At 45.7% G+C, this 16297-nt stretch overlaps 2 protein-coding genes across 2 annotated transcripts in view; one reads left to right on the forward strand and one right to left on the reverse strand.

The window, feature by feature from the left end:
• llgl1 (LLGL scribble cell polarity complex component 1) overlaps positions 1-4554 on the forward strand; it is a 44340-nt gene extending 39786 nt beyond the window's left edge. Inside the window, exons 22-24 of the mRNA XM_080009467.1 lie at positions 891-1026; positions 1334-1416; positions 2398-4554. Coding sequence (XP_079865593.1) covers positions 891-1026; positions 1334-1412 — 215 coding nt within the window. The 3' untranslated portion in view covers positions 1413-1416; positions 2398-4554. The remainder of the gene's footprint in view (positions 1-890; positions 1027-1333; positions 1417-2397) is intronic.
• Positions 4555-5109: 555 nt separating this feature from the next.
• Positions 5110-16297, reverse strand: part of flii (FLII actin remodeling protein) — a 32900-nt gene continuing 21712 nt past the window's right edge. The window contains exons 18-31 of the mRNA XM_080009465.1: positions 15066-15237; positions 14312-14419; positions 14023-14214; positions 13512-13610; positions 13267-13356; positions 13044-13183; positions 12154-12376; positions 11396-11550; positions 11239-11299; positions 11008-11136; positions 10825-10931; positions 8235-8340; positions 7770-7835; positions 5110-6356 (exon numbers count right to left, since the gene is read on the reverse strand). Coding sequence (XP_079865591.1) covers positions 6222-6356; positions 7770-7835; positions 8235-8340; positions 10825-10931; positions 11008-11136; positions 11239-11299; positions 11396-11550; positions 12154-12376; positions 13044-13183; positions 13267-13356; positions 13512-13610; positions 14023-14214; positions 14312-14419; positions 15066-15237 — 1783 coding nt within the window. The 3' untranslated portion in view covers positions 5110-6221. The remainder of the gene's footprint in view (positions 6357-7769; positions 7836-8234; positions 8341-10824; positions 10932-11007; positions 11137-11238; positions 11300-11395; positions 11551-12153; positions 12377-13043; positions 13184-13266; positions 13357-13511; positions 13611-14022; positions 14215-14311; positions 14420-15065; positions 15238-16297) is intronic.

Raw genomic sequence — 16297 nt, forward strand, 5'->3', positions numbered from 1 at the left:
AAAAATATATATACGTACGGTTTCCTGGCGACCGTTCAAATCCGACAGTCTTCTTTTCCCCCCTTTTTCAAAGAAAGACTTGGCGACTCGAGCAGCCTTGCCTTCGATTTGAAATAAGAGTACGATCAGTCTCTTAAAATAAACAATAGCACAAAGGCGCCGTTGTTTAGTTTATTAACGATCGTCCCCTCTAAGTCTAACGTCATATGGACAAAATGTTTCCCCGGTAAATCAGTTTGGCGTGCGGCGGCTCCTGTCAAGGGATCCATTTCACGGCAGGGGGGGAAAAAACACGGCACAACACCTGTGTTTGTAGCAGCAGATGTGCGCAGGATGGTATTTAACACGCAGCAACGTCTCAGCTTCGTTTCGCTTAATTCGAACGAGCTCCAGATAACAACCTGGAGGAACCTCCCCGTCTGGAGCGCGGGAGGAAGCCCGTCCTCCGCCTAATCCATCACAGATGGGTGGGGCTGATAATAACAGAACAAAAAAAAAAAAAAAAAAAAAAATCAACTATTAAAGCGGCTCTCACAATGTGAACCTCATGAGCGGGGTGGAGAAGCACTCGTGGCGTGACTGATTGGCCCCCGCACTGGAGGCCAATGTTGACGTTGAAACAACATGGTGTCCAGCCCCAAACAGTTGGAACTTCAAAACAAACCGGAGTCGCTCCATGATTACTATCGTCTTTATCCTGTTCTTCTCCTCCAAGCTCTACTTGTTCTCCTGCAGTGCATGTGGGGGTTGTATGCAGCTGTGTGGATATTAAAAAATAAAAAATAGCAATAACCGCAAGATACTCAGGTCTGTGCTTTTGTTTTGGACCCAAATTGGCCACATTTCCGCTGAACCTTGACCTCCGGCTGCTCCCCCCTCCCCCTCCGCAGGGCAAACGGACGAGGTCCAGAGTGCTCTGTCCTCCCCGGCCCCCGACACCCCGCTCGACTCCCCCCTCAGCTGCGCCGACCTCACCCTGGACTCCACTGGGGAGCTCACCGTGGAGGACGTGCGGGACTTCCTGACGTGAGACACGCACACACACACACACACACACACACACACACACACACACATTCTTGTACTGGTATCAAAGTGAGGCCCAAGTAAATACACCTGGTTAGTGAGGACCCATGTTCCTGGTGCACTTGTAAACCAAAATAAATAGTCAATTCGGAGACCGGTCCTCACAAGTAAAACAAACACACACACACATCAAATGATTGAGGTGATTCCGTTCATATTCAAAGTAATGAGACTTGTTTAGGGAAGTGGGAGGAATGGAGGCCTCACGGGGGCCCTGGTGTGTGTGTGTGTGTGTGTGTGTGTGTAGGACTGTGGATGAGGCGGAGAACAACCTGAGGAACATCACGGAGGAGGACGGACGCTCAGCTGGCATTCTGATTAACTGAGCAGGTGAGAAAACACACACACACACAGGCACACTTCAATCTGTACACACACCTGTTTCTAATGGAGTCCGTCCGGAGTGTGTGAACTTCAAAGGCTCCGTCTGTCTGGGTGCTGCATTCCACCATTTGCCCCCCCTCCCCCTCCTGCCCAAAATGGGAAAAAAACATCCTCCTCTCCTCAGTCTTTGGGCTCCCGCTCGCTGTCCTCCCCAAAACAACAACAGAGAGAGCTGACCCAAATGTTTTTTTTTCAGAGAGAGAATATAACACTGCTCATCTCATTCAAGAGGCGGCAGCAAGTGAACAGTCAGTTCCTGAAGTCCACGTGTTGCAAAAAGTTAACGCTGCTCTGCTAGAAAGACCGTGCATCACAGCTTGCTGCGCATGGGGTTGTGTAGCCGCAGACCGGTCAGAGTGTCCATGCTGACCCCTGTCCACCGCCAAAAGCGCCGACAATGGACACATGAGCGTCAGAACTGGACCATGGAGACATGGTATTTTCTGTGCGTAACGCATGGAGAGAGGGTCCCCATTACACAGGTTTTCCTACCATACGCACATGAATCGCTCCATAAGCAGACATCAAATAAAACAACCTACACAGTGCTTTATGGCGCTCACGTGCTCCCTGTTACCGTGGTGCTCGCTCGCTCTGCGCTGCCCTCGGCACAACTTCTCACGCTCGTCTGTTGATCCTCAGAGGTCCGAGCGCGTGGGAGGTTGATGCCGAACGCGGCTCCCGTCGCCCCCCTCTGGTGGTGAGCTCAGGAACGACGCCGCAAATCCTGCATAACGTACCGTGACGGCGGCACACAGGCCGTTCATCCTTGTTGTGGAGGGTGTAGCGCCACGGGACTCATTTGAAGCCAGTTCATTTTCACTTTGCTCACTCTAACAAAAGGTTCCTGAATTATTATTATTATTATTATCATTATTATTATCAGCACCAAAAATGTGTGTGTTTGTTATTTTTGACATTCCTTAGTGGTTGAAGTGACACGGTGGCGCTGGGAAACCGACAAGCCACGGACAGAACGATGGACGTCCCACAACTCTGGCTCCGTACCCCACTCCACCCACCGCAGAGCCCCCCACCCTCCCCCCTTCCAGCAGACTGCGAGGGCTTCTCCGCGTGAGGACGGCTCCAAGGTTGTGAGGACAGAGGATTAGATGGAGAAAATGTGAACTCCTGGTTTGAGGAACCTCTCACGGGTTTTTTTTTTTGTTTGTTTTTTTAATGTAACCACTTGTAACAAGACGTGGCTTCAGCCCGGAGACACGATCTCTGCACAACCTGGTGGAAGGTTCCGGATGGAACAGGAGCCTCCGCTACTAAAATAGACTTTGTGTCCTTTGTGATGGAGGTTGTGGATATCCATGGCAACCACACCCTCCACAGGCCTTCAGCCAATCGGGGCCGACAATTGGCAGCATCTCCCGGTCGGGGGGAGGTACCGGGGGCGTTTTTTGGTGTTTTCTCTTTGTATTAACAGAAGCCACAGACAGTTTCTTTGTGTGCGTTTGTAACCGGCACTCAGCTTGAACTGGAATCGGTGCATTTTAACATCACCGGGAGAATAGGACACAAAAAAATGCACAGCGGCGGACCCTGTGAGGCACGCCGCGGCAAAACCAGCGTTATGAACTGTGAATCTGTAGCAGCGCGCGGGGGGAAGGGAGCACGGTGGAGTTTTGCAGAGAGCTAGACTCTCTCTATGTTTTGAAGATCTCGAGTGTTGGCAGCGTTTCCATCCCCGAGGTGTGAAACGGGGCAGTTGATTTGCCCGTTGGGTTTGGGATTCAGTGGCCCTTCCACCGACGACCGGCGCAAGGGCCTGCGCTCTCAAAAAAAAAAAAAAAAATTTAAAAAAAATGGTTGTTCAAGACGTTCTCTCGGCACAGGAGCACCGCGTCCGACTTGTTTAACCCTGGAATCTCCACGACCGCGCTAGACGTGATCATCCAACGGCGAAGCAAGATGACTACGGCGGAAATGAAGCTTAGTCTGTTATCCAACCAGGAGCTCTTGGGTGGAGGGACAGGAGGCCACCACCAGGCCGTGCGGTGGCGGGGGTCTTAAAGATGGCGGCGCGTGTCTGCAGGAGCCTCAGGTGAACGCAGCTGAACGCCCGAGTGGAGGCGTGGCGACGGGGGGGATCTGTTCTCGGTCTTTAAAAGAGAAGATGTGAAGTGGACAGGAGGCGAGGAGAGCCGACGGTACGACGCCTGCCGTGACTAAGTTGTACGGTACGACGGCCATTCATGGGTTCCCCATCAGCTAAAGAAGCTGCCCCCGCCCTCCGTAACACCATGGTCCCATTGGCCGGAAGGAAGGAAGGAAGGAAGTTGGGCGTCGATGATGAAACCACTAGAGACGAATGAATTTATTTTGGTGTTGGGCGAAGGCTGCCGGTGAGGATGCGGAGCAGATATTTCAATGCAGCTCAAACAGAAGCTGCTTCCAGCTCTTTTGGCTTTGGAAATGACCCCGAGGGATTTATTTTGCCCCCCCAACCTTGTTTTCAAAAGTCCGTCTGAAAGAAAAGTGTAAAGTGGGAAAAGATGGTGCACCTAAGTGGCTGCTACGGTTTCTGTGAAGCGGTGCTAAGAGGGAGCGCTTGGTCTTCGATTTCTCTTCTAACTTTTACTGTGTAAAAAAAAATAATTATAAAAATAAAGCAAAAGTATATATACATCTAGGTTTACAGCCTTGAAATTAGGAACGAGACAGGTTTACTATTATGCCAACTAACTTCTTAGACCCTCAAACCTGTCGCTACGTAGCCTGGCAACCGCTCAGTATTAAGCACAATTTCTTTTTTTTTTTTTTATCACCTCATGTAAGATAAAAAGGGACCTCACTACTAATGTAACTCAAAAAGATAGTAATAATGAAATGACTTTTTTTTTTTTTTAAACATCCTTTTGACACATAATTAACCCTTCCACGCTACAGCTGACATCATTTTACATATTTTTTTATTTTATTGTTACATCCCATTATAACACTAAATCTTTTCCTCTTTTCAAATTTCCTTTATGATTCCAGGCCCATGTTGAACTTGTTTTTACCGTGTATTTTTGTTATTTTTTCTTGTCTAGAGTTTTAATTGAAGTCGTTTAGCATTTTGCTGATGGAGAACGGTGAATGTCAATAAAAGTATTTACTCTCTCTATCGGGCTTTGGTGTTCTATCTTCAAAAGTGTTGATTGCGAGTATTGAATATTTTTAGCCTGTGGCATTAAAACACTGTTTACCCACTTGAGGCACCAGATTATTATTTTTTTTTTTTTTACCAAGACTCAAAAATTAAAAGTACCTTAATTCTGAGAATATGCCTCCTGCACACTGGCCCTGTTTTTAGTGAAACTATGAATATAAACTTACAATATTCATACAATAAATAACTTTATTTTGGTTGTCACTGACAGATCTAAGTGGGAAAATGATCCAAGAACCGGACTGAACTTTGGTCATGACCTTTAATCTTTAGCCCTTACAGAGATCTATGGGATGGAAGGTGGTGAAACCCGAAGCAGAGGCTTCTAGGAATTTCCTCCAGAAGACCGTTCAACAGCCCCTGTCTCTTCTCCCGCACTGGTCATAAGCCCAAAAACACAGAATAATTCAACAATTCATTAGATAGTTTGCCTGTTATTTTCCTGTAATTATAAAAACGCTGAGAACCACAAAGCATCGTATTGACGTGACTTTATTTTCATATAAAATACATAAATAAAGCATCTGCGGGTGGCATCGGGAGCGTGTGCACGTTATCGCAAACACTGGTGTGTGTGTGGAGGGGAGGGGACTCAGCAAACAGGCAGACAAGTCACAACACAATAGAGAAACTAAATAAACGCTGTTGATAAATACAGTGTGTGTCTTGGTGCTTGGACAGAGCTTTACGCCGTCACTGCAGCAGGTTGCAAAGCGAGATGAGGGTCATAATGAAACAGTAACAGACATGCTGAGATCTGAAGGCACCAGAGGCACCTTCAGATCCGACCGGATGTCTCTCATAATGATACACAAGATCTCCCATTCAGACTAAAACAAACACAAAAAATTAAGTATTAATTTGATTCCGAAATTGAGATTGCACACTTGTTTATTGTGCCATCATTTGTGGAAAATACCCCGACAGGTCCTTCTAGACGGGGGGGATAAAGCTATTTAAATACCGGGTAACATTCATGCTCAATTTCTTCCAACATCTGTTTGCACTTTTAAACGTCACTAAGAGCTCATTATAAGCCTCGCGTGCCTTTCGGAATCCCATCTCAGAGCAGCAGAAAACATCGCGGATGAGTTTGAAAGCAGACTCCCAACGCGCGAGTAAAAGAACAAGTAAAAATACAGCAACACACGTTCCTCAGAAAAACAAACATCCATCCATAGTGCTGCTTGGTGGTCAAGCTCTCCGAGACGATAAAGACGAATCAGTGATTTGAAAACTTCAGTCCGGCGCCCGGCTGCTCTTTAGAAAACATCTGTACACATCAGACCAGTCGCATAAACAAAACATATATCTGTGCTGTATCTCTCTCGCTCTCTCTTTTTAAAAACTGTTCTCAGACCCACTGCTCCGAAAGGAAAAAAAAAGCTCCGCTCCGGGGGCCTTTTTTTGTCGAGAAGTAGTTACGGAGGCAAAATAGAAGGAAGGTGCTGTTTGGTCAAAATGGAGTTGACTGAAGTAGGGAAAACAAAAACCCCTCTGGACTGTAAGTCCGGGTGTATTATGGGGGATTTAAATTTTAGGCTTAAATGCGTATTTTTGTGTGTGTGTGTGTGTGTGTGTGTGGGGTCTATGCGGGCGGCGTCTTGAAGGCCCCCCAGGCATGGAAGCAGCGCATGAAGCAGTGCGGCTCGTTCCCCTTGCGGACCAGACGCAGCTTGCGGGGCTGCTGCCCGTCCTTGGAGCGCATGTGCTGGATGTAGACCTGCGGAGGGAGGTTGGCGTTAAGGTCGGCAGCCATGTTGGAAACGCTCCCGGGGCGCGGAAGCTACGACAGGCTTCTCTCTTTCACTAGGTTCCATCATAAATAGGGGTAGACAGACAGATGGAGCAGCTGACATAATAAAAATAGGCGACAATCATAAAGCAATGGAATAAAATAAGATATAATAAAAACAAGCAGGAAAATGTGGAAATATACAATAACAGTTAACTATACACAATAAAATTTGGCAATATACACTAAACCTAATAATAAACAACAAAATATATAACCTAAAAAAACTGAAATAAAATAAAAAATAGTCTCCTATAATATACAGGTGCTCCTCACTTAACAACCGAGTTTCGTTCCTACAACCAGGTTGTTAAGTGAACTGGTGGATAAGAGAGGACCCGTGTAACCACACGGTAAGGGGGCGTGGCCATTGAGAACGCTAGTGTAGTAAATACTGACAGACAGGGAACGAAACTGAGAACGGTGAGGAGATGAGATGTATACAATGTTTATACTATATATAGTATATATAGTTTATACAGTGTATATAGTGTATATAGTATATATTGTATATTTTATATAAAGTGTATATAGTTTACATCGTGTATATAGTATATATAGTGTATATTGTGTATATTGTATATATAGTATTTATTATATAAAGTGTATATAGTATACATTGTGTATATAGTGTATATAGTGTATATATCGTCTATATAGTGTATATTGTGTATATAGAGTGTATATAGTATACATAGTGTATATAGGTTATATAGTATATATAGTGTATATATCGTCTATATAGTGTATATTGTGTATATAGAGTGTATATAGTGTACATAGTGTATATAGAGTATATAGGTTATATTGTATATATAGTGTATAAAGGGTGATGCACGATGAGATGCTTGACGCTGAGACAACGTGCACGCAGCGCACAATGCAGACTGGTCAGAGAGCTGGTGGTAAGTCCCAACGTTAAACAGGTAGGTTGATAAGTGAGGAGTACCTGTATGATATAAATAATAATATAACATCATAGAATTCTATATGTAGACCTAAAGCTCTATCATACAAGTTGTTCCGACTTACGTATGTATTTAAATGATCCAACTAATTAAAACATGGTCATTAACTTGTAGAACTATCTTCGGCAATGTTCAAGCCTCAGTTATAAACCAAATATATTTTTGGTGTACTATGAGTATGTAAGTTAAATGCATACATGCAAAAAATGAGATTTAAAATTTCAAACAATTTAAATATTGGTTTTAATCACTTACACAGTTGTATTTGTTTGGTTAAATCTGTGTTCCAGATTCTGACATTGGGCATTATTTGAGTCAAGGTATATTACCACCTAAAAACATTTTGTGAAGATTGCACGGCACACATGCTCACCTGGCAGGCTTTGAGACTGAGTTTGATTTCCACCTGACTGGTTTGAGTGCCAACCCACATGTACACCTGGGAGAACAGGAGGGACGAAGAGAAAAATCAGAGCGACCACTAGGGGGAGCGGCAGTCTGTCAAAATCACAGTAAAACAAGTTCCTGTTGCCAAATCCTTTGTATTTCTGAAGAGTATTGTGTTCCATTTCCCTAAACACTGAGCCACACACTGAGCTAAAAGTCATCTTGTGATAGCATTTGATTGTTTAGGGATTTCAACATTGTGACACAGGAATTATTGCATTTTTGAACAATAAATGCTTTACATTAGCATGGAAAAAATATACCCTTCAGAAATACTGCTCTGTCATATTTTATAAATGGGCTAAAAAAGAAAAAGCTTGACAAAATACATTTTATGTACTATGAATACTCATTTTAGGGTATTGATAATAACAACAGCCTGCCCACTGACCTCCTTTCCGTTGTCCAGCAGCATGATATCATCGTCCGCCAGGTCGTCCTGGCAGAAGTCAGAGCATTTTTCCGACACCGAGAAGTAACCCTTCTCATTAGAACACCTGGCGAAAAAACGCATTTATTCATATGCAAAGTCATACAGATGTTAATCTAATGCAGATATTATGAAGCACCATCATGCTCTTTAGCAGGGGGCCGTTGATCTCCATGTCTATCGCATCCGTGGCAGGTTATAGTTTCCATTTATTCATTTCATTGAAGAAAACCAATTAGGGTGTGACCATATGAAAAATAAATGTATCTTCTACAAATATTCAATTACACCGATTTCAACCCCGCAGGTTAGAAGGTTTGGGTTGTGCTACAACGCCCGTTTTGGGAATCAAGAACAAGAGTTCTTACTATGCCTTAAGCTGTCTCCAGACAGCTCCACTGAATAAAGCTGAAAGCCCTTTTTAACCAAACAAGTCTCTACTTGGCCCTGACAGGCTGTGATTGGGCCACTCGGACACCCATCATAAGGCCTGCCCCCCAGTATATACACTGTATACTGGGTCACCGCCTGTCATACATCCCCTGTCCTATTCAGCTCTTGAGCAAGTTGGTCAGTGAGGCTACCGGTAAGGACTCTTGTTCTTCATTCGTAAAAGCAGGGTTGTAACACAAGCCAAACGTGTTACTTCATTTCGAACTTGAGTTCTTACCATACCATATTGTATACTCCCAACCCTCACTGACCTCAAGGTCAGAACCGATATGTCCTACGCAAGCCCCCAAAGGCAGAGATATAGAACCCGGGCTCCAGGTAGGAGCCAAGGACCAAATAGCAGATGTGACCTCAAACCCCAATCCCAGCATACTGTATAAGAACCCATTCATAGGGTGCAGAGGTAAATTATATTACCAGCCCCCATACCCACCGCAATGCTTGTGGGTGAGGATTCCTCATACAGCTGAGCTGACCTTGACCAAAACCCCTTGTTACAGCGCTCACGAGGTAGCCACACCCCTAGTAGAATGCGTGTTGTGACTTTCAACAAAACAAATACATAAATAAGCCACTGAGGGGCGAACGGGGTGAACTTGTTTCGGACGTGTGCTGTATATCTTTGGATTCAGCGATCCATTTATTCACAGTTCGGCAAAAACATAGGCTACTCACTATAGCATAGGACGATAACATCATTGTCCATATTCAAATAGCATTTCAATTCAGCTTTCTCATACCCACGCTCACACAATGACATGGTGACAGTCAAAAACTCTTTGCTTCCCATTCCGCACACCTTATTCTCATCACCTGCCACTTAGCTACATGCTCCGTCAGGGCATGAAGCTCCTCAATGCCACCCGCTCCTTCTGCCACCGCTCAAACTTGTGGGTCCTCATGGAGTCCACAATTGGCCCAAATAGGCACGCCACCTTCGCCGGAGCATCCAGGAGCCTGGCCTTTTCCTTCTCTGAAATCTAACAGGTTCAACCACAGGTGGCGCTGCATAACCACCAAAAACCCCATCATACACCCTGCGTCTTGTGCCGCACCCTTGGCAATCGTGAGGCAAAAGTCGGTGGCCTTGCGCAGTTCCACATACAGTAGGTTTCAGGGTTGGCCTCCCACCCAGCTCCCATAGGAGCCTGGCCTGGTAAGTCTGAAGCAGGCAGACATTATTAAGCAGGGCCTGCGCCCTTGCAGGACTTTTCAGCCCGATTCACCGTCAGCCTACACAACATGACAGTAGCTGAGGCTTTTCCGTGGTAAGGGAGAGCTCGTGTCCAGGTTTCGGAGACTGAACGCCTGGATGGGGGAGCGCGTGTTCTAAAGGGGCACCCCAAGACGACCTCACCTCCTTTGTAAAATCCTCCAGGACCAGGACGTGACCTGGGCGGGGAGGCTGATCCCCAGCCTCCGTAAAATACACCCCTGCCAGCATGGAGAGAGCAAGGTACTCGGGGTCTGCCCACGGGATCACCAGCTTTGCCACAGCCTGCTCCAGGAGGCGCAGCAGCTACTGACGGAAAGGCCCCTAGGACGCTTTGTGAGTCGCACCTTGTGCCTTCTCACCTGGCTCCTCTCCTTCCCCCTCCTCCTCGGAGCCCCACTGGGCTGCGTGGAAGTCACGCAACTCCTGGTGCATGGTTAACTCCTCCAGATCCACCCGGCACAGTGGCTGAAGGGGATCAAGAGAGGCGAGGAGTGTGGCCCCGAAACATGGCCAGAGGATGGGAGAGCCAATTCCTCTTCTTCGCCCTGCCCCAAGATGCTGGAAGGCCTTTCGGCAGTACAGGGGCGACCGGGGAGGGAACCAAAGATGTTGGCCCAATGGCGGACGACTTCCAGCAGCAGACTCGAGCAGTTAACGCAAAAGGACTGGCGAGAGCAAGCAAAGAGCCAGTATTACAAGTGATATATATAACGGGGGGCGGGGCTTATGACGGGTGCCTGAGTCAGAGCCTGTCAAGGCCAAGTTGAGACTTGGTTGGTTAAAAGGGGCTTTCAGCTTTATTCAGTGTTGTCGTCTGGAGACAGATGATGGCAAAGTAAGAACTCAAGCTCGAAATGAAGTAAAACTCTCCAAGCTGCTCACCTGAAGAGCCGGGCGTATTTCATGTAGTCCGCGTCCTCGTCGTAAGGCCTCTGCGAGCCGATCCCCACCCAGAAGAAGTTCTCTGGCTCCTCCCCCTCATTGATCACCTAGGAGACGGAACCACGGTCAGCTCGGGGGAGAGGAGACGCCTCGACGTGGTCCCACTGCATCCCAGCCTCCTACCTGCTTGCTGTAGGTGTCGTCGAACATTTTGTTCATGATGTCCTCGGCCAGCTTGGCTTCGTCGGGGTCCGCCGCCCGACCCACCCAGGTGTAGACGATGCCCTGGTTGTCTGTACTCTCAAACGGTACCTGTGGTGAGAAAACACACACAGAGGGTTACAAAACCACTGTGTGTGTGTCCAGTGGGAACCAATAGAGGGGTGGACTGGTAATGTAACCCCTCCTCCTCACCTTGAGTATGAAGCAGAACTCAGAGTTGAGGTTGCTCGAGTCCGTTCCAATCTGAATCGTCCTGGAACAGAGGGGCCAGATTCCATTTAGACAACACTTACCCAAAAATACCGAAGCTGAATATATTGGTCTGTTGCTGGTGTGTGTGTGGTCCCACCTAGTGCAGAGCGCGCTGCCGTTGGTGCGGATGTGGTAGAGGGAGGGTTGGGCGGAGTCGGCTTTCTGTTTCCTCTTGCCCTTGTGGATGATGAACCTCCTCTTGAAGTGGGATAGGAACTTGAGGTTCTCCTGCTGCTGGGTCATACGTACCACCTGCAACACACACACACACACACACACACACACACACACACACACACACACACACACACACACACACACACACACACACACACACACACACACACACACACACACAGTCATGGGGTGGGGAGGGGCATCCAGGGTAACCCCAACGCTAACTCCGATCTCAACCCCAACGCTAACCCTAACTCCGACCTCAACGCCAACACCAACCCTAACCCCCGACCTCAATGGTAACCCCAAAGCTAACCCCAACCCAAAAAACAAACAAACAAAGAAAGAAACGAGCAACATATAACAGACGTCTCAGCAATTAAAGTTTAATGACTGACTGACTGAGTTACAACTACAAAGCCTGCAAGCTCTAGATCTTTCAAAGAACAAGAACAACATTTTTTACAAACGTTTTGGCGGATCTAGAACGGAGGAAGTGGTTATGCCTGACAAAGTCAGTCAATTTGCATAATTGCAGATCCCCTCAAAAGGTTGTGAAAGGTGCCAGACATGAGGAGATTTTAGTAATGACCTGTGGGTTCCTTAAAGTGGCAATCCCTACGTCTATGTATCTGCGTTCGGCATGTTTCCAGTGTGTGTGTGTGTGTGTCCACCTACCTCCAGTTTGCCGGGGAAGAGGCTCTCAAACTTCTTCTGCAGGGAGAAGGTGAAGGTGAGCCAGCCCATGTTGGAGGCCTGCCGGCCCTGCCAGAAGTACACCACACACTGGAAGTCTTCCTCGGCCTGCCTCTCCTCCTCCTCCTCCTCCCCCCCAGCGGACCGCCCGCCTCCTTCCTTCTTCTCCTTGTCCTCATCCTCGTATTCCACGGGTACCCAGTACCTATGAGGACAATTTTGTAATAAGGTACATAGTGCACTTTTTTTTTTTTTTAATGCTTTCATATATACTTTTATGCATTTGTACAAAATGGATACCCCACACACACACACACACACACACACACACACACACACACACACACACACACACACACACACACACACACACACACACACACACACACACACACACACACACACACACACACACACACAATGTGTATACAGTATATGCTTTGAAGATTGGTTTTTGCTTGAAAATTGTTTACTTTAACTTGTAAAAACTAGAAATGCGACACTATAGACACTATGTATTGTTTAGAATCTTAAAATAAAAAAAGATAACTTAAAAGATAACTCAATAAGATATTACTTATAAGAATATTAAAATAGTTATTTACTATTTATTCAGAACTATAATGTTAGGAATATAAAGTTAAGTATGTAATAAAGTATATAACATGACATTATCCCCAACCCATTAATACCAAATTAAAAGTCAACTCTATGTGTAATGTATTCATAAGTGAACATTACCAACCAGACATATTGAATTAGCCCAAATTGAAAATGCACAATTAGTTCATTCTAAAAGACACACATTTACACTTAAATCCCAATTGCCCCAACGTGCACACACACGCATGCACACATGCAGGCACACACACCTGCACAGGAAGACATAGCAGTCCTGTGTGAAGAAGTGTCCAAACTCCTCCTCCGGCAGACGTGCAAACTTCTTCCCCTCTAACACAAATCCCTCCATTCCATCCAGATCCTCGTTCCACTCCTCCATCATCTGCTCCGCCTGCGTTGGGGGAACAAGGTCACTCACATCTCTCCCTCCCTCTCATTCAGTCTTAAGATTTCAACTCAGTGCGTTCACTTTACCTCAGTGAGGGGCATGGGAGGCTGCCTGGGGAGGAACAGTGCTGTGAGGTCAGCCTTCATCTGGTCCTTCTGCACTGCATCCTTCTTCACCTGGAGCGAGGAGAGGAGGAACAAAGTGTCTGGTAAAGTACTTATGATACCTAAGAACTTAGCAGCGACAATCAATCTCAATGATGAGATTTAACAATTTTACACTGTCCATTTTCGAATGCCAACACAGACACACACGTCGAATAACGTCTAACCTTGCCCTGCAGGTTGTCTTTCTGTTGTACAGTCTCGGCTGCTCTGGTGTAATCCACGTTCAGCACGTCATCCCAGTTCTTGAATTTAGACTTGAACACCTAGAGCGAGAGAGATTCAAATCAATGTACTCAGTAAGGATTTACAAAGCTATTTTTTCACCCATTTAATAGATTCTGAACAACACATTGACGAGAAGTAATTACAATAAACAAAAAACATTTACAGCTTCCTCCTGCTGCGTCAGATGTCCTCCCATAATTCAAGTAAGGTATATCTATTTCAGAGGGGAGGAAAGGCTCTCTCTAAATACATTGCTGCCCCCCCCTAAAAAAACAGTATAATAAGCCTTCACGCAGGTATAGGATCTAGTTGATGATTGATAGCACAAAATTCTCTTCAAGTTGATATTTTCAGTCTCATCATCAAATTTGGCACAACATGTACTAAACCTATGTGCTGTGTGAGTGTAACTTGCAGTATTAGTGCAGGTGTATCCTGGCGGGCAGGTACCTGGCACTCGCTGCCCTCCAGGTTGCGTGTGACGCAGGCGTGTTTGGGCCGGTGCAGCATGGAGCAGATCTCCTGGCCCAGTTTGAGGGCGGCGGCCCGCACCAGGCGCGGCGATTTCCTGCCGATCCAGATGAACACGTCCGACCAGCAGTCGAGGATGTAGACGCACTTGGTGTCCAGCAGTGACTGCAGCTGCGAGGGAAGAGGCAGGAACACATTAGACTGAAATAGAACGGGATGGGATACGAAGCTTTAAAAACTTTGCATTTAGCGGTCGGATAGAACGTACCAGCCTGAGCTCGGGCTGCATGTCCAGTTTGACCTTGCGGTCCTTGTGCTCCACGGACAGCTTGTAGTTGATCTGAGGCAGCTCCAGGTAGCCCAGACCCAGTCCCACCTACACACACACACACACACACACACACACACACACACACACACACACACACACACACATACACACACACACACACACACACACACACACACACACACACACACACACACACACACACACACACACACACACACTTTAAGACAGGGCTATGCAACTACATTTTGTTGAGGTGGTGGTTAAATTAAACCTGTATTTTTGGATATTACTCATATAGTTTTATTTTATTACAGTTTTTGAATAGCCATGTTTTTTCTAATCACTTTTAGCCATCAGGTATTTCTCATATTGAACTAACTGAACAAGAAACATTTACAACATTGCTAACTTCGAAATAAATGTTTTCCACCTTGGTTGTGTATTTATTAGCCACATATCACATGCGTAATATGCCAGACTATTAAAAAATGTACAGTAGTTTGACAGAAATTGAGTGAACTAATTGGGATATGTTCACTTATTTAAAGATACGGTGAAGGATCGTTACTGTAGACGGGAGATAAAAATGAGAAGTATCAGCATTTCTTTGTTTGCCACCACATTTTATCATTGCCACGATGATTCCTAAATACAGAATGTTCTCATGGACTAGGTGTTATTCATTTTAAATATTGCTTTAAAAATAACAATGTTAAGGTTAAGGTTTCACCTTGTAGAGTTTAGGCCTGACGGGGGAGAAGTCATTAGGCACGTGCTTCTTGATCTCCTCCGGCTGGCCCCCCAGGGTCTCCCAGAAGCCGGGGGGCTCTTGGCTCTGGGTCAGGGTGCTGATCTCCGCCTTCCCCTTGCGCTCGTTCTTGTTGATTTTCTCAGCGAACAGCCTGGACCACAGAAACACACACGTGCATAAGCTTGAGTCAAGTTTATTTGTGTAGCCCTAAATCACAGTTCATCGCAAAGGGATTTCACTTTCTAAGGGAAGTTTTATAGCACCCCTGATCCTAAGGGCTGAGAAGGGCCAAAATACACTCCTCTCCAAACTCTCTCTAAGTTTAATCCCAAATACGTAGCATCTAGAGCATGAGTGAGCGGGAATGGACCCTTGTAAAACCAGTTTCAGAACTATGTGTCTTGAGTTTTTAAGCTATTTGTCTTAATATGTTAAAAAACAAATGAGTGCTTTTCAGGGATGCCAGATGGCTGTAGAGGCTCTTTCTGTTTGAAGTCAGAATGTAACCAATGTAATTTTATATTGCTGTAGGCAGGCAAGTTGATTTGGATAGCACATTTTAACAAGGCAATTCAAAGTGCTTTACATAAAAAATAAAAAGCATGAAGACAAAGTGCCAAGAAACACATTATTAAAGGACATAGAATGCATAAAGTTAAAAGATAGAATACATAGAATGCGAAGTGCAAAAGAAACAATCTAAAAGGAAGAACACATTATTAAGTTAAGAAATAGAATGCATAAGATCAAGTAAAAGTGACTGAAGAAAAGAATATTTTAGTTTAGTAAAAGGCAGCGGCAAACATAAAAGTCTTCAGCCTTCATTTAAAAGAAGTGAGAGTTTCTGGAAGTTTGTTACAGATACTGTATGTAGTGCATAAAAACTGAACGCTGCTCCTACATGTCTAGTTTTGACTCTGGGGACAGCAAGCAGACCCGTCCCAGACGACCTTAAGGATATGGGTCTTGGCGATGGTGAGGCCTTTGACGTTGAGCTGAAGTAGCGCTAACGCTAGCGCTGCGGTCTGCGGACGTTGTGAAGACATTGGTTTCGCTTAGGAGCATGCAACCTTGCAACTACTCTTAGCTACTTGTAGGGGAGGCCACGTAGAGGCTGTCTTTCTTCTCCCCCAGACGACCTGAGATGTCCGGATGGTTCACAACGTAGCAGAAGATCAGAAATGTTTTTTGGCCCTAAACCATTCTGTGCT

This window comes from Zeus faber (genome assembly GCF_960531495.2).
Source record: "Zeus faber genome assembly, chromosome: 11".
Taxonomy (NCBI): domain Eukaryota; kingdom Metazoa; phylum Chordata; class Actinopteri; order Zeiformes; family Zeidae; genus Zeus; species Zeus faber.